A 17,820-nucleotide genomic window follows, 5' to 3' on the forward strand; every position below is an offset into this window, starting at 1 on the left:
AGTTTCACCAGGGTTGGGAAATTCCTGGTGATTTTATGGTTGGAGTCTAGGGAGGGTAAAGTTAGAAGAGAGGAGGGATCTCCATGGGGTAATAAGGCGATCCTTTAGGTATACTGCCCCCAAGTAATATAGGCCCCAAAGCAGCCGTTTTCTCCAGGGGTCAGCTGAAATTCCAGGAGATCTCAAAGTCCAACCTAGATGTCGGCAATCTGAAGTTTTGTACATTGAAGGTGCTTGTTTCTAAGTTGCTTCTGTTGAGTCTCATGAGAGAATAAAACAAGCTGCCCTATAGTCCTCAGAATAAAACTAGAGCACTATTTTCTAGGTCCTTCTCCCTGAAAGCGTATTTTATTCTGGAATTTGTTGCCTGACATTCTGTTTTTCTCCATCTCTCTTCAGGCTGGTTCCTTTGTTCTTACACTTGGCCTGCATCCAAATCTACTAATCTTGAAAACAAGTATGCTGAATATGGTTGTAGGTTTAGACCTTTGCCATGAAGATTCAAACACTATGGCTTCCCAAAGCTGAAAAACGCTTCATGTAACAACTCTAGCAATGCTTCTGGATTATATCAAAGAGTTGCATCTTTGTACTGTACAAAATGTTAAAATCAGAGCACTTTTGATAATGTGACCATCATGTGAAGAAGGGGGACCTTTTGGATCTGCATGATCCAAAAAAAGTCACAGGTAAGAAGGGTTTTATTCACTTCTGGTTCTTGTTCATACCTACAGGTTGGCAGAAGGCCTCATGGAAGGTTATTTACCTTAGAGAGAGAGAGCTTAAATTTAAATATCTCCGATTTATGTTTCTCCAGGGTACAAAGTGAAGGTAATTTCATTATGAAATATTTCATTATGAAATATAATGGGTTGTATCCAGTCTTCAGTGGGAACATATGGCATACTGATATGATGATCTCAACTTCTTCCCTCCCTCACATGCAGAATTTTCCTTTTATCTTGCCCTCTTCCTTTCTGCACATGCAGAATTTTCTTGCTGAGCAGCCCTTTTATCTGTTTTCTTCTTATTTGTTTGTCTAAGGCTGTCCAAACCCAGTCAGTCAGTCTCTCTCTCTCTCTCTCTCTCTCTGATGTATGGCGTGAGCAGATAATAAAACTGAGGTTACTTAAACACCAGTTAATTTGTTGCCAACAGGTAAGTGTTTCTACTATTCGACAAGGTCTTAAAACTTTGAGGGGAAAGGCTTTTCCATTTCTACTTAAACACTGAAGTATAAGTTTATGAGTTTCACTGGGAAGTAAAGTTTAGAAGTCAGGAAAATACATTCAGGTTCCCAAAATCCTTCTTTATACACAGACCAGGGATCATTCCTCTTCACTTGAAGCTATTTCCCTTTTTAACTGGGCAGGGATAATTATCTTTACTAGAATCTATCTCCCTTCTTTTTGACTTGAGTGGGGATCCTCCCTGATCCACTCACACCTTCAATCTCTTTCCCAGTCCACAGTCAGTGCTTTACTGTCTCTTCTTTAAGTGTCAGTTCCCAACTGTAATTCTTCAGCTGATTCTCTCAAAAGAACAGCCTGTCACTCAAAGATTCTCAGACTCTCTTAGATTATTCCTTGAGAGTCCATCACAACTGACTTTTCCCTGCATCCCCTCCTCTCAGCAGTCCCTTTTGGCCCCCTGGGAGGATCATTTCTAGAGTTGTGAGGTCTTTATGGACAGAAAGCAACTGGGGAGCTGCAGAGACGAGGGCAAATTGGCCTCTCTCCTCCTTCCATCAGTGTAGCTGCACAGTCCTCTAACCCACATAGCTTTTTGTCTACAAGGGTTCCGTAGCTGCAGGAATCATTTTATATGTGGTTGAAAAGGACATCTGAGGGAAGGCAAAAACAGGGGAAAATAGCCACCTTTTCTCATTTTTTAGCTGGATCTAAACCAGTATTTCTTTGGATTTGAAAAGGTGGGTTTAAAGTGCTGTTTCCGAATTTTGTATGCTGGATTTTTTTTTACTAGCCTCTAACATTAAAGACTAAGCAGAGCTGGAGATTGCATGGGTTTCTTGTATTGCTGGGATATGTTACATTTAAGGATTACATTTTACTTCTGCTTTTCTGTTTGATTATGAATATATTCTGCTTCTGCATAAGGTTTCTCCACTGATTCTAAATATATTTAAGCTGTACTAGTGTTAATTGAATCTTTTCTATCTAAAACAGGTATAGGTTAGATAAAACACCTGTTTTCCTTGTTTTTTAATATGTTACGGTTGCCAGGAAAGTTGAAGCTGTGTGACTTAACGGGTTTTTCTTCCATTGTAGGTGTTTTAGGGCATATTATATTAAGAATAAGCATTCAGTCTAGTTTAGATACTGACTACAGTTATGGGAAAGGAATTGAACAAAAACTCTAGGTTTTCCTTCATGGGAAAGGAATTGAACAAAAACTCTAGGTTTTTACATGAATAAATATTTATGTAAGAACTGTGCTGGTGAATGTTGGCATACTTTAAAGTAATTTCATGGTATTTGTATCTAATATGAATGTTATTGCTAAAACTCTGCCCCAACTATGACATTTATCACAATACCATTAGGGGATCTATAGTCTTGGGAAATAAACTAGCTAGCTACTTGTTTCAGTATTTCAGTACTTTCTCTGAAATGTTGAGCAATGAGTAGTTCCACAGCTATGAGAGATTTTTAGGTATGGCCACACCTAAAAGAGCCTTAAAAGATTACTTTTGCACGTCAAATTATTTGCAGAATTATATTCTTTGCCACTTACAAAAGCAAGTGGTCTATCTTTATCTGCTGTCTTCAGTTTTCCAGATTGATCACCCCTTCTGTTCAGTAGCATTGGTTGCCAGTGGTATTTCAAAAGGACTGTGTTTATGTTCTCACTTTCCAAAAATTGAAGCTCTGGAGGCGTGCGCCTGTGTGTCAGCAAAATAGAAGTATACACGTTCTATGCGCAGACAATCTCTTTGCCATTTCCTGAAGAAGAAAAGCACAAATAGCAGCTGCTATTTGGATATAACTGCTGTACAATGGGAATCTGCCTTCTTCTTGAAATAAAGGGTGAAAAGAGCCCGCTTTTCAGATTTTAACTTACCTTAATTTGATAGATGAAACTTTTCTCTTTTCAGCTGAGTTTTAAGCAAGGCACATCTACTGTCTTTCCTTAAGGCCAAACAAACCACAGTTTAGGGAGTTCTGCCAGTTTCAGTTTTAATGGAAATGCAGATAAAGGTGGGGGCTGTAGAGTAGAATACAGCCCTAACACCTTCTTTTGCAGGCCTTTGTTGCGATCAGAATCCATCCCACTCCAGTTACTTTCCTACCTAAGGGGAAGAATGTGGCTCTTAGGCTGATATCTTCTTTTTATGAAGACAATGCAAATCTAACATGGTTTTATTTATGCATAATTTGCCGAGGGGCACAGCTATGAAGGGCATGGAAGGGTGCTACCGCTCTCTGAATAGTTTCTCAGGGATTTGTTTCATTTTAAAAGGTTGCTTATAGCTGTGGCAAAAGTATGAATTCAAGCTTTCCTGAAGTATGTTAGATAGTTGAAACAAATACCTTGCTGTCGAGTCAACAGGGTGACTTTTTTCACAACTGAGGAAGGAGTAATGCAGAGGAGAGAATGGTAACAGCTGTAGTTGTTCCGTGGCATTGACTACTTGTTGGTAGCTCTGACAGTATTCCAGAATGTGTTTGTTGTGAAACACCACAATAAGACCATTGCTATATTGCCTATTGACTCTGGCAAAACATCTGAATACTTGGCAACCCCTGCCTGTTTGCTTTGCTAAGCTGGGCCCTTGACACCCAGGACAGCCTGATGTGATGGGTGGGGCCTTGGTTAAACCCTTGCCATCTTTCCTCCCTATGGCTTTCCTTCCCCCGCTTTGCAGCTACAGGGTCTGTACATTTTGGAGGTAGGATTGCTAGCTCTTGGATGGAAAATTCCTGGAGATTTTTTGGGAGAAGCCTAGGGAGGGACCTCAGCATAGTATATTACCTTAGAGTCTACCTTCCAAAGCAGCTATTTTCTCTGGGAGAAGTGATTTATGTAGCCTGCTGTAATTCCAGGCAATCTCCAGCCACCACCTGGAGGTTGGCAACCCTATGAGGACTATATAAGACATGCTGAACAAATTTAAGTTGAATAGATGTTTTTTCCACCTGATCACCCTAAATATGTTTCTGCTTACTTGTAGCTTCCCAATGAACAGTGGACTAGATCCTAACAGCTTTGCTGCTCATGTGGGAGGGTAGAAGGGAAATTGCGGTCAGTCCCACTTCCTCCAGTTGCTTCATCCCATTTGGTGTTTTCTTCGTATAGATCCCATGAATAGCTTTCTCAGGATTCAGAAGGAGCCACTCTCCCTCTCTTGCAACAGTGGAAAAGCTGGTAGAATCAAATTCTTTATATGCTGGTTATAAATATCATTGCTGACTTTCTATTAAACAGTAGTTGAACTAGGAACTTGACTATGGGAGATGATTGCGGGTCAGAGCATCCTCGGACTGCTGAGTGCAAATTAGGGTTAAATTGTTTACTTTTTTTTCTATTAAAACTGGGCAAATTGTTGGACAACTGCTATCGTGGGCAAACGTTCAAATTAGAGATAACTGTGAAAGGCTCCTCCACACTACTGCAGTGTTAAGTATTTTGTCTTTTTTTAGGTTTTTCTGCAGGAATCTACAAACTTAGGCTTTTGATAACCTTAAGCGAAGATAAGTAGCAAAATGCCTCCAAGACCATCATCTGGTGAACTGTGGGGCATCCACTTGATGCCCCCTAGAATCCTAGTGGAATGTCTTCTACCTAACGGTATGATAGTGACTTTAGAATGCCTCCGTGAGGCCACATTGTTAAATATTAAACATGAACTTTTTAAAGAAGCTAGAAAATACCCTCTCTACCAGCTCCTTCAAGACGAGTCATCTTACATTTTCGTAAGTGTTACCCAGGAAGCAGAAAGAGAAGAATTTTTCGATGAAACTCGGAGATTATGTGACCTGCGGCTCTTCCAGCCTTTTCTAAAAGTCATAGAACCAGTAGGCAACAGAGAAGAGAAAATTCTGAATCGTGAAATTGGTGAGGATTTTTGTATTTAGATATGTTTATGGGTGGGCAGCATGAAGGAATGTAATGAGAATTTCAGAGGTTTTGGATTGTGTAAAAAAATTGTCAGATCGTGTTGGCCATTGTAGTAAGTCTCCTCTTGTGAATACCCAATCATATTTTTGCTAACAATGAACTTTTCACCTGAATGAATAATTGATATATTTGCATTGGTTTAATACTCTCTCAATCATGCACACAGATATGCATCACGTGTCTTTCAGAACTAACAATGTTATTTACTTATACCCCTCCTTTCTCCCCAGTGGAAACTCAAAAAGGCTTGCATTATCTCATTTCCTTCATTATAGCCTCACCACAATCCTGTGAGGTCAGTCTAAATGTGTGTGACTGGTCTTAAGGTCACCCAGCAAGCTTCCATGGCAGAATGAAGATTCATACCTGGGTCTCACAGATCGTAGTCTGACATTGTAATCACTATACCAGACTGGCTCTTAACAGGATGTAAGGTCTCTAAAAATCATAGTGTTATTGAGTATTTGAAATTATGGGCATGTATTTGATATGGATATGGTTTTTAGCTTAATGACAGGACCTAAATTGACAATATCCTTCTACAGAGAAGAGAAAACTCCACATGTTTTACAGCACCTGGGATTTTGCTTTTGTGACAAAACAATGGGGTATATGAAAAAAAAAGGAATAAATATGCTCCGTCTTCACCACCCATTCACATGTCATGACTCCATATTAGCGAAGGAAGAAGGAACACACAGATATACCTGAAGTAGAAAAAAAGATAACTCTGCATACAATAAAGTAATCAGTAATCCAAAATATATCAACACACTATTTATAGTAATTCATATATTAAACCATGAACATTCAGATCATACATTCACAAATAATCAGCACACCATTCATACACATACAGCACTGAACAAATCTGTGTCGCCAAATAACCTTCCCCTAGGTCTTATTTTCCAGTTCAATATCTTAGCCCAACTTCAATAATTGCAGGTATAAGCCCAGAAGAAGATCCATTTCAGTAATGCTTGTGAAAATAATGTCCAAGTCGTTCATTGTAATTCCTTTGTAGACTACCAAAGTCCTCTGTAAGCCACCGAAGCAGCCACACCCCGACACTTCCACCGACTGATAAGTGTTTCACATTCACAGCTTCTTCAGGGATTATTCTTTTAGCATACTATATAGCAACTCATACATTTCTCCTCAGTACAAGACAGACATTCCTTTTCCATGGCTCGGCAGAAAGATGCTGAGGGGACTATCTCGTCTTGGTTCCTTGTACCCAAGCTGTGGGGATATTTGCTAATGATACAGCCCATTTGCCTGAGTCCAGTCAACAACTGAAACATGTAAAGGGATAAAGGAAGCTGCATTTGAACAATGCATGCCAGATTGCAAACCCCTTACAGCTTAAAAGGTTGGGGGTGAGAGAGAGACATAAACTTCCTGTCCCTGTTTTTACACTGTAGGATAAACGGAAGCAAGCAACATACCTCTTGCTTCTCCCTCAGAGGTTGTCGGACATCTCTGTGGGTTATTCCTACTATTCCTTCAGGGAGGCAGGAACACTTTTTTCAACTTCCTGTTGGCGCCTTCGGAATAACCCCGCCCTCAGTTTTGTTCCTGCCTCTACAGGGAGCAGCAGCACAAGGCTAGGCTCAGCCTTTTTTCTCTGTTTCTTCTTCTCAATTTCCATTCCATATCCTTTCCTTTCCATATCTACTTATCCCTCCTTTTCCTTCTGCCTTTGCTGATCAAAGACTACCGAGGAAACTTGTTCTGGGTCGTTTTAGAATGGCCTGTAGTAGGGACGGTTTCCTATCGGACGAGGAGGGAGAGTCGCGCGCCGCGCTTCTAGCAGCGCCGACTCACGTCGAAGGAGCCGACCTGCCTTTGCGGCTTGTTCGCGCCCTTCCTGACGCGGCCGCAGACGAGCCAGCTGCCAGCGCCAAGAAATGGCGCGTAATGAAGGCCCAGGCTACGTCCCTCGGGGCGGCAGCAAGCAGCGGCGGCCATTTTGGAAGTGCGGAGCGTAGCTCTCAGACCTTCCAACCCCCAGGAGCAGGCACTCCGGAGACTCGGAACTACCTGCAACCGCGCATCGAAGGCTTCCAGGACGGGGGTAACGTACAAATGGGCAACCCTCTGAATCCAGAGGCTATGCTTTTTATTAGAAGAGCTATGCAGGAGGAAATGGGCTCCTTTTGCGCCCGGCTGGGGCTTCTCCCTCAAGGATCAACCTTTCCTGCAGACCCTCCCCGCTCTTTCTCCTGGCCCACTAAGGCAGCGCGAAAGGCCCCAGTGCAGTCTTCCCAATCCTTAGAGCTCGAGACTATGGCATCTGACTCTGACCAGGAAGACAGGGAAGAGGGGGAATGTTTCTCTGAGGAGGAACAGGAGGAGGTTAAAATTCCTGAACAGGCTAGTCGTTTCTTCCATCAGGAAGATTACCAGTTTCTTCTAGCCAAAACGCTTTCAGCCTTAGAAATTGAGGAGGGCCCTATTGATGAGGAAGTCAAGGTAGCTAAATCTAAGAAGTTTAAGTCAAGAACCAGTGGTAATTCTGAGTTCTTGCCCAGGGGGGAAGCTTCTGAACAAGTCTTCCCTTTTCCAGAATACTTTGAAAAGCAGGTTAGAGCAGAATGGGAAAAGCCAGCTTCCCTTAAGCAGTTTCCTCACTTAGTAAAGAAGTTATATGCACTGCCTGCCTATACCAATGAGTTGTTACAAGCTCCAACTGTGGACGGCCCAGTAGCAGCTCTACAGTCTTCGGGACTGGTTTCAGAGGACGGCCAGGGTTCTCTTAGAGATCCCCTGGACAAAAAAGCTGAGGCAACCTTGAAGAGATTGTACGAATCTGTGGCCATGATAGTTAAGGCGTCCTCCGCGGCCTCCCTGGTCTCCAGGGCGTCCATTGTTTGGGTACGTAAGTTACTCCAGATGTTACCAGAGGACAACAGACGCATGTTAGAGGGCGCCTCACGCATCCTTAAGGCAGCGTCATTCACAGCTGACGCAACCTTAGATATACTGACCTTTGCCTCTAAAACAATGGCTTCCGCTACTGTGGCTAGACGCCTCCTGTGGCTTAGGGCTTGGCAAGCTGACTTCCTCTCTAAATCCACAGTGGCAGCTTATCCCTTTCAAGGGGATCGTCTCTTCGGGGACGCTTTGGACAAGATCCTAGTAGAGACTAGGGATAAAAAGAAGGCCATGCCCAAATCCATTCGGAGGAATGAAAAGAGGGGCCCTCAGTCCTTTCGGACCCAACATTCCTTGGCCAGATATCGTTCTGAATCAAAGAAGTTTAATTGGGAAACACCAAAGAATTCCTTCAAAAGAGGCTCATTCGGCTCCAAATTCAATCGTAATAACTTCTCCAAAATGGACAAGCCTGACAGAGAGGGCAAGTCCAAGCAGGCATGACTACGGTCACGTACCGGTGGGAGCTCGACTACTCCACTTTGCAGAAGCCTGGGAGGCCTCTCAGGCAGACCAATGGTCTTTAGAAATTGTAAAAGAGGGGTATTCAATAGAGTTTCACCGCATTCCACCAGACAGATTTGTCAGATCACCTTCCCCCAAGCAGAAGCACAAACGTCTCATCACCTCAAAAGCAATTCAGCATCTTATCGACATTCGAGCAGTCGAACTAGTCCCAGGGTTGGAGAAGGGGAAAGGCGTATACTCCATCCTTTTCACCATACCCAAGAAGAATGGCGACTGGAGGGCCATCTTGGATCTCAAGTTTCTAAATCGCTATGTCAAAGTACGTCACTTCAGAATGGAAACCTTGAGATTCATTATGGACTCTCTATTGTCAGGGGAGTACCTCACTTCCATAGACCTGACCGAAGCTTATCTCCACATCCCTATCCACCCTTCTCATCGTCGTTTTCTAAGGTTCGTGGTACTGAATCAGCACTTCCAATACAGGGCCTTACCCTTTGGCCTGTCAACAGCGCCCAGAGTTTTTTCCAAAATGTTAATTCACCCAATAGCCCAGCTGAGGAAGCAGGGTATTCACATTCACCCCTATCTGGACGACCTCTTGGTCAGATCCAACAGCAAGGAGAAATCCCTTCGGGGGACAACTCTGGCCATTCAGTGTCTTCAGTCTCACGGATTCCTGGTGAACAAAGAAAAGAGTTCACTTCAGCCGAGTCAGAGGTTGGAGCACCTAGGCGCAATGATCGACTCCACTTGCAATTCGCTATTTCTACCTCTGTCCAAGGCCAGGGCCATCAAGGATTTGGCTTCCAGGGTCATCCAGAGCAAATCATCACCTCTGATGTTGCTTGCCAAACTAATGGGACTTTTGATATCGACCATAGACATGATTCAATGGGCCAGATTCCATTCCAGGCCTCTTCAACTGTTCCTACGACCATTTCAACTTCAGATAATGGAGAGAAAGGCCATAAATCTGATAATTCCGTTGTCAGTCAAGAGGAGTTTGCGATGGTGGACGGACTTGTCTCATCTTCGCCAGGGCAAGTTGTTCCATCCTCCCTCATACCTGGAGGTATTCACAGATGCCAGCCTGGGGGGCTGGGGAGCTTCTCTTCAGGACAAGCCAGTCCAAGGCAGGTGGTCTCAGTCCGAGAGTCTGCTTCCCATCAACCTGCTAGAAATCAGAGCCATACGTCTAGCCCTGGTTGCATTCAGGACCCAATTGTTCCAGAAGCATGTGCTTGTCAGAACGGACAATATCACAGCCAAGGCGTATCTGAACAACCAGGGGGGCTCCAGGTCTTCTCAGTTGCACCGGGAAGCATCAAGAATTCTGACATGGGCAGAAAAACATCTGGCCTCTCTAAGGGCGGAACACATCAGAGGCCAGGACAACATACAGGCAGATTGGTTAAGCAGACAGGAAATCTGCGAGGGCGAGTGGGCCCTCAGCTCAGACATATTCGACCTCATATGCCAGCGTTGGGGTCTACCAGAGGTGGATCTTTTCGCTTCAAACACAAATTCGCAACTACCAAGGTACTTCACAAGGTTCTCCCATCCAGAAGCCGAACAGACAGATGCCTTGACAGCCATATGGCCTCCAGGTCTCTTGTATGCGTTTCCTCCGGTCCCTCTAGTTTCTCGAGTACTGCGGAGGGTGAGAGCTCTACAGGCGGAAATCATCATGGTAGCTCCCTATTGGCCACGGCGTCCGTGGTTCTCAATGTTGACAGAGCTATCAATAGACCTTCCAATGTCACTTCCAGTTCCTCCCGACATGCTTCATCAGGGTCCGGTGTGGCACCCCGACCCGGGGTGGTTTCATCTGACCGCGTGGAGATTGAGCGGGAGACATTCAGAAATCTAGGTTACTCTCCGGAGGTGACGGACACTATGCTAGCATCAAGAAGGCCCTCCACAGTTCGCATATACAACACCACCTGGAAGGCCTTTGTCCGATGGTGTCGTAGGAAAAAGGTTCCTTCGCTTTCCCCTTCCATTGCGGAGATACTAGCGTTTTTACAGGAGGGCCTGGAGTCCAGGTTAAAACCAGCTACGCTGAGAAGGCAGATAGCTGCCCTGTCCACTGTCTTACCGGTCGTTGGAGGGTATAGGCTATCTCAACATCCACACATCCAATTATTTTTGCAGGGGGCAAAATCGAAATCTCCTCCGACAGTCCATCGCTTTCCGTCTTGGCGGCTCCATACCGTTTTATCAGCGCTTACCAAGAAGCCATTTGAGCCCCTTCGAGAGGTGGACTTAAAATGGGTGCGAATGAAAACTCTCTTCTTAGTAGCCATCACGTCTGCACGTCGAGTCTCGGAACTGGGGGCCTTATCAGTGAAGGCGGGTCTTTGCGTGTTCCACAAAGAAAAGGTGGTTCTGCGCACGGATCCCTCCTTCATTCCTAAGGCTGCTTCTAGGTTCCACCGCTCACAAGAAATCTACTTACCCACCTTTTGTCCAGAACCCAAACACCCAAAGGAGGTAGTCTGGCATACGTTAGATGTGCGCAGGGCCTTGAAGATTTTCATTCTACGATCTGAGTCAATTAGAAAAACTGAATCCATGTTCATCAACATCTCTCCTCCAAGAGTGGGAGACAAGATGTCTAATTCATCCATCAGTGCAGTGCTGAAGGCCTGTATCAGCGAAGCATATAGGGCATCAGGGTTACAGGTACCTGGAGGAATCACGGCACATTCTCTTAGGAGTGCCTCCACAAACGCGGCACTGCTGAATAGGGCTTCAGTCGAAGAGGTGTGTAGAGCTGCTACTTGGTCCTCTCCGTCTACATTCATAAGACATTATAAGATCCATTCCATGGCATCAGCAGATGCAGCATTTGGGAGAAAGGTATTACTGCATGTTCTGGGGGAGGTCAGCGATGAAGACCCACCCGATTAAAGGGGACTGCTCTGATAGGTCCCACAGAGATGTCCGACAACCTCTGAGGGAGAACGGCCCATTGGACTTACCGTGAGGGGTCCTTCTCCTCAGAGGTTCGGAGGACATCTCGCCACTCCCAGATTCATTTCATCGCTTAGGTTTCTTTCTATAGCCTATCTCCCTTGTACTGTGTTACTTTCAGTATTATCGGAGTTCAAGTTTACAGTTTACATGTTAAAACGAGTTGTTAGTTGTGTTTATAGTCCTTCTAGTTAGAGGGAAGACGACACTGCTTTCGGAGTCCCACAACTGAGGGCGGGGTTATTCCGAAGGCGCCAACAGGAAGTTGAAAAAAGTGTTCCTGCCTCCCTGAAGGAATAGTAGGAATAACCCACAGAGATGTCCTCCGAACCTCTGAGGAGAAGGACCCCTCACGGTAAGTCCAATGGGCCGTTCTCATCAGCCTGGTATCTAGTCCCAGCTGGCTGAGAGCTCAGACCTGTACGCAGCTTGTCCGCTACCAACATTTATGGGCAGCACAAGAGTAACAAGTAGTCCCCGCTAGTGTTTAGCACTGGACGAGGCAGGGAGTCATTCTGATTACCAAAAGACTTCCCTTCATTCTTAGAGCATAACCCTACTTGTGACTAGCCCTCCGCAGCCCCATGTACTAACTACGTTGTGTCTGCATGCCATATATCCACATTGCTATTCTCCCTGGATGTATGGGGAACTCCCCTCCACTTTTGGTGGCAGGAAGCCTAGCTTCATTGTTCCAGAGGAGAGGAGCTCCCTCAACTCCCCTTCCTGCCTATGGAAAAGAACAATGTTTGAGTCCTATTTGTTTAAAAGGAATGTAATCTAGTTTCTAGTGATCCAGTGTAATAGTTTAGGATCTGGGAGACCAGGTTTGAATACCCCACTGTGCCATGAAAATGTGCTGTGAGACCTTGGGCCAGTCACACACTTTCAGCCAAATCTACTTCACAAGGTTGTTATGAGGCTAAAATGGAGAAGAGAATGTCGTCGGCTGCTTTGTTCACCATTGGAGAGAAAGGCAGGATATAGATGAACCTTTACAAATCTCACTATTGGCCAACAGCATTCAGTCTAGTAGTAAAAATACTAAATATATGCCTTGCATGATGCTTATCAGATGTTTGCTTTCTTTTTAGGTTTTGCTATTGGCATGCCTGTCTGTGAATTTGACTTGGTTAAAGATCCGGAAGTTCAGGAATTCAGAAGAAACATTCTGAATGTCTGTAAAGAAGCTGTCGATCTTCGAGATGCTAACGCACCCCATAGCAGAGCGCTATATGTCTGTCCCCCCAACATAGAATCATCGCCTGAATTGCCCAAGCATATATACAATAAATTAGATAAAGGTAAAAGAAGCATTGGATGTTGCAGTTCAGTGCATTTGCCAAATTGTGTTCGATGAATCGGAAACTGCTTCAGCAGTGAAATTAATAGTGCCCCCAGCTTTGAAGGGCACACTTCAGTCAGAATAATCTTCTCAGTATAAATATAAGTTTTTGTTTTGATTTATTAAGAATGCCCCTTGCTTGATGCACTCACCTTTTCCTGTTTGAGAAGCATTACAAGGCTTTATTCAGGGGAGATTGTATCATTGCTAGGGATTGCTTAATAAATTACTAATGAAGCATTGTCGGGTGCTCCAAAGAAGCAGATACTGGGAAATAATGCCATAGAGTACGAGGTCAGTCCCGGGCTCTGCAGCATCCCAACCCTTTGCTCACAATCTCAGTCATAGTTTGATCGCGGAAATTGTGGGTTCACCTGGGGTTTTTTGCCAGTCCTAAAGATGCATAAGGAGGACAGAACACAGAATGCTGCTTTGGTGCTCTTCATTTTAATTTATTTCAAGAGGTGCTTGTTGGGATGGGGAAAGCATTCAGGCATACAGCTTCCTCTTTTTATCTTTTTTTTTCTGGGGGTATAGTTTGATAAAGTATCTGTGGCATGAAGGAGGGGGCACTATGAATTGGGCACCGGTTTAATTTTCATCACACTAAATCTGTCACCCTGAAAGAAGGTCTGGGTGTTTTTTTCTGTAGTATTTTATTGGTGGTTGTTACAAAACAGAACCCTGTGCCTGTGTCAGCATGAAAAGCGTGTCTTCAAGTAGTCCAATAAAATCTGACTTAGTTTCATTCCATTCCAGGGCAAATAATAGTGGTCATCTGGGTAATAGTTTCTCCCAATAATGACAAGCAGAAATACACTTTAAAAATCAATCATGACTATGTGCCAGAGCAAGTAATCGCCGAAGCAATCAGGAAAAAAACACGGAGTATGCTACTGTCATCGGAGCAGCTAAAGCTATGCGTTTTGGAGTATCAGGGAAAGTATATATTAAAAGTGTGTGGTTGTGATGAATACTTGCTAGAAAAACATCCCCTGAGTCAGTATAAGGTGAGTAGTATCTTGTACATGTTGGAATTTAATGCAGCCTGTCAGAATTGTATATTATGAGCAATTCAGAGATTTGAAGGAAGATATTTGTATGAGAAATTAAATGGAGAGAAGTCAGAGTTTAGAAGATGAAGCAATAAATCCAATCTTACTTTGTTAATGGTTTCTTCGGGCTTTATGGGAAAATGAAAGCGTGTGGTGTTTCTTTTACTGTGTTTTTTTTTAACTTACCTGGCCAAGAGATAATGCATTTGTACTTCTTTCACATTTAGACTGATCAGGCTTCCGTCACTGTTGAGGGATCGGTGGAGGTGTGCATGTAATAGCTTTATAGTGTAGCTATTGTAGTGTAGCTTTTGTAGCGTTGCCAATCTGTCAGTCATGAAGCTCCTGCAAGTGGGTTGCAGGCCAGCCCTCCTTAATGGCTACCCCTGCCCCCTTTTCATTGCCCTCTTTTGCATTTTGGAAACCAAGATCTGATCCTGGAAACAGTATGTTCCATGTCATACATGATTAGTTGATTTTTTTTTCTTCTTCACTGCATATACCTGTTGATAAGTAAAACGTTTCCTGGTGGTTACTAGCGTGAGTTTCTTAGAATATTACAGGGGATTAGAGGGTGTAATGGAGAAGGAGAGGGTGATCAAAGCCTGGAATGTAATCTCCATACTGAAAGGCTGTGTATGTCGGAATGCCACTTGCTTAGGATTCATAGTGGGGGCAGTTGCACCCTTTGTGTGATGTTTGTTGGTTTCTCAAAATCATTTCATCAGCCATTGTAGAAGATGGAATGCTGAACTAGATGGATGCTAAGGTCATAGTTTGCTTAGGGCTCCAGAAAACATTGGGCCAGCCTTGGATGGGTCACCATACAGAGTGAATTTGGACTTGGGGATCACCATAACGAAACAAGGCTGGGAACCGCTGGTGTAAGGAAAGCAGGGTGGAGCTTGACAGAGCCATCCAGCATTAAGTGGGGCCAGGATCCAGAGCTGGACAGAGTGATCAGTTTGTGTGGCACTCTGTCCCCTTTGTGCAGCACTTCTTAGTGTGTGTGAGTGTTAAGTTGTGGTCTGCTAACAGTTTGCCTTCAGTAGGGAGAGGAGTAAGCAAGCCCTGTTTATTAAAACGTTAAGAATGTAGTCCTAAGCATACCTATTTAGAAATAAACCTCCTTAACTTCACTAGACTTTGCATCCCAATCCTATGTGTATTTCCTTGGAAATATGTGCCTTTTACACTGTGGGAGGGGAGGACTAAGAAGTATTTCATATGAAGGGTGTTTAACTTCTAGTTACATTTTGTAAAACATAGCAACATTAGTTTTGCTACAATGAAAATAGCGAAATCAGGTGGACATGATCTAGTATTTTTTTCTCCTGTAACATTCTGTTCCACCGCCCACAAACTTTCCATCTACCATACCACTAAATTTCCACTGAATGTCATTTTCTAGAATGCTGCAAATCTTGAACACAAGCTTCAATTAAAAAAAAATACTGCCCAGTTGGTCCTGAATAACACAGGTTAATAGCGGTATAATAGTCATTTCAGTTAAGCAGGAATGCTAGAACAGCTTTCAGTGCAAATAACTGCCCCCCCCCCCCTTTATTTTTGCAGTACATCCGAAGTTGTATCATGCTTGGTCGAATGCCCAACCTCATGCTGATGGCTAAGGAAAGCCTTTACACCCAGCTGCCATTGGATACCTTCACAATGCCATCTTATTCCAGGCGTATCTCTACGGCTACACCATACATGAATGGTGAAGCTTCAGCCAAATCTCTCTGGGTTATTAACAGTAATCTCAGAATAAGAATTCTCTGTGCCACCTATGTAAATGTAAATATTCGAGATATTGACAAGGTAAATGCCAGCTCTGTGTGCTTGAATATTTATTTATTTTAATTAGCTAATTTTTTAAGCCGCTCTTCCCCGCAAGCAGGGTTTAAGGCAGCTTACAACAGAAAAGAACATATAATAAAATAAAGTTAAAATCCTCCCGTAAAATACAAATGCATACATAAAAATTCAGTCCATTCCAATATGGTCATGTCAAGTGCCTGGAGAAACATCTCTGCCTTACATGCCCTGTGGAAAGGTAACAAATCCTGCAAAATACGCATGTACTCTGGCAGAGTTTTCCACCAGTAGGTGCCAGGGCTGAAAAAGCCCTGGGCCTGGTTGAGGACAGCTGGATCTCTCTTGGGCCAGGGACCACCAGAAGGTTCTTACTTCCTGAGCCTAATGCTCTGCTGGGGGCATACTGAGAGAGGTGATCCCAAAGGTATGTGTGTCCCTGACTGCTAAGGGCCTTAAAGGTCAAAACCAACACCTCGAACCTGATCTGGTGCTCCACAGAAGTATACTTGCAACAAGCAATTCTTAAAAAATAGTTGAGTCCTGCAGTATTTGCAACAAGTGATTCTTTAAAAATTCCTGAGTTCTGTATCTCTGCAGTGTTCAAAAAAGTCCAGTCCAGTGAGCTTGAACTCTGTGGCTCCAATGTAGATAAACTAGCAGACAGGTGATCAAAACAAACTGCACTGGTTAGTAAGCTCTGTGGCCTGGGAGTTAGGCACACGTGTCATTAAGATCTGTCCTTTCCCAATCATCCCAGTTCACAGCCTTGAGCTTGCCTTTGAGTGGCTGTTTTTCAGTTACAGAGTTACCTTTCTCAGCACTTCATGCATCTGATGAAGTGAGCTTTAACTGGTGGGGCAGGGACTGATATAAACATTGTTCGTCTTTAAATTGGCTTTCTTCAATGCGGTCAGACTTCAGAAAGCCTCCATAGGAACGTCTGACCACATTGCAGAAGTTCCATGGAATCCGTTGGCCAGCTTTCAGTGGCTGAGATTGGGCTGCTAGTAGATGGATTTTTACAGTACATTCATATGAAATTATTTCATTCTATGTCCTGTCCATATTTTAAAAGCATTGTTTGTTCACTCTTAGTTCTCAAATGGAATGGCCTGCAAATGTAAATGGGACTTTTTTCCCCCTGCGGGTTTAAACCGATGGAACGGCAGTTCCGTCATGAGCTTGGATACTTCTGCTGACCCTCATATTTCATTTGTAGACTTTGCCCAATAAATAAATGTTAATTTTGAGATATGAGAAACTTTTGTCTTAAGTACTGACTGACACTCGTAGCCATTTGTTGTACATGAAATATATTGCAAAATCAACACTTGCTTTGCAAAACCTTGCATTTCAGTATAGTATAATTATATGTTTAAACATGCTGTTTTCAGATCTATGTCCGAACTGGTATCTACCATGGAGGAGAACCATTGTGTGATAATGTGAATACACAAAGAGTACCTTGTTCCAATCCTAGGTAAATAATAGCTCTAAACCAGTGAAAAAGAAACCTGTTAAAGATGTTTGGTGTAATTGGGCTCTTCTTTCTTTTTAAATATTTTGTTAACAGAGTATACCACACTGTTCATAATTCATAACCAAATTCTGTGTGCTTTGCAGGGCACGAAAATTACTACTATACCTATCCTAGAGATGATTACAGCATCCACTGCTGTAAAGAACATTCTCAGTTTTAAAATGGTTATCTTAGGAGTATGGTGCCTCTTTTTTACCTGCATTCATTATCAATGAGTAAATCCAAATATGCCAGATTTACTCTTCACTAAGAGAGCAAGCCTGAAAAGGTTTCTTTAGCTAGGCTTTGTGCTTTCTCAGCTAGTAAAGATTGATCCGTATTGTATGGCATATCTAAAGAACATGCTGTGTTTTGAATTTCTGCTTCTCACCATTCTCACTTTATTTTTTGGGTGTCGTTTAGTGGGCATCCTATTCTAATGAATATATATATATGTATATGTATGTATATGTGTGTGTGTGTGTGTGTATATATATATATATATATATATATATATATATGTATGTATATATATATGTGTGTGTGTGTGTGTGTGTGTG

At 43.3% G+C, this 17,820-nt stretch overlaps 1 protein-coding gene across 1 annotated transcript in view; it reads left to right on the forward strand.

Annotated features, from left to right (window-relative positions):
- The first annotated feature begins 403 nt into the window (after positions 1-403).
- PIK3CA (phosphatidylinositol-4,5-bisphosphate 3-kinase catalytic subunit alpha) overlaps positions 404-17,820 on the forward strand; it is a 40,632-nt gene continuing 23,215 nt past the window's right edge. Inside the window, exons 1-6 of the mRNA XM_060242542.1 lie at positions 404-689; positions 4,662-5,076; positions 12,618-12,827; positions 13,628-13,878; positions 15,499-15,744; positions 17,136-17,221. Coding sequence (XP_060098525.1) covers positions 4,725-5,076; positions 12,618-12,827; positions 13,628-13,878; positions 15,499-15,744; positions 17,136-17,221 — 1,145 coding nt within the window. The 5' untranslated portion in view covers positions 404-689; positions 4,662-4,724. The remainder of the gene's footprint in view (positions 690-4,661; positions 5,077-12,617; positions 12,828-13,627; positions 13,879-15,498; positions 15,745-17,135; positions 17,222-17,820) is intronic.

This window comes from Heteronotia binoei, chromosome 6, assembly GCF_032191835.1.
Source record: "Heteronotia binoei isolate CCM8104 ecotype False Entrance Well chromosome 6, APGP_CSIRO_Hbin_v1, whole genome shotgun sequence".
In the NCBI taxonomy this organism is placed as follows: Eukaryota; Metazoa; Chordata; class Lepidosauria; order Squamata; family Gekkonidae; genus Heteronotia; species Heteronotia binoei.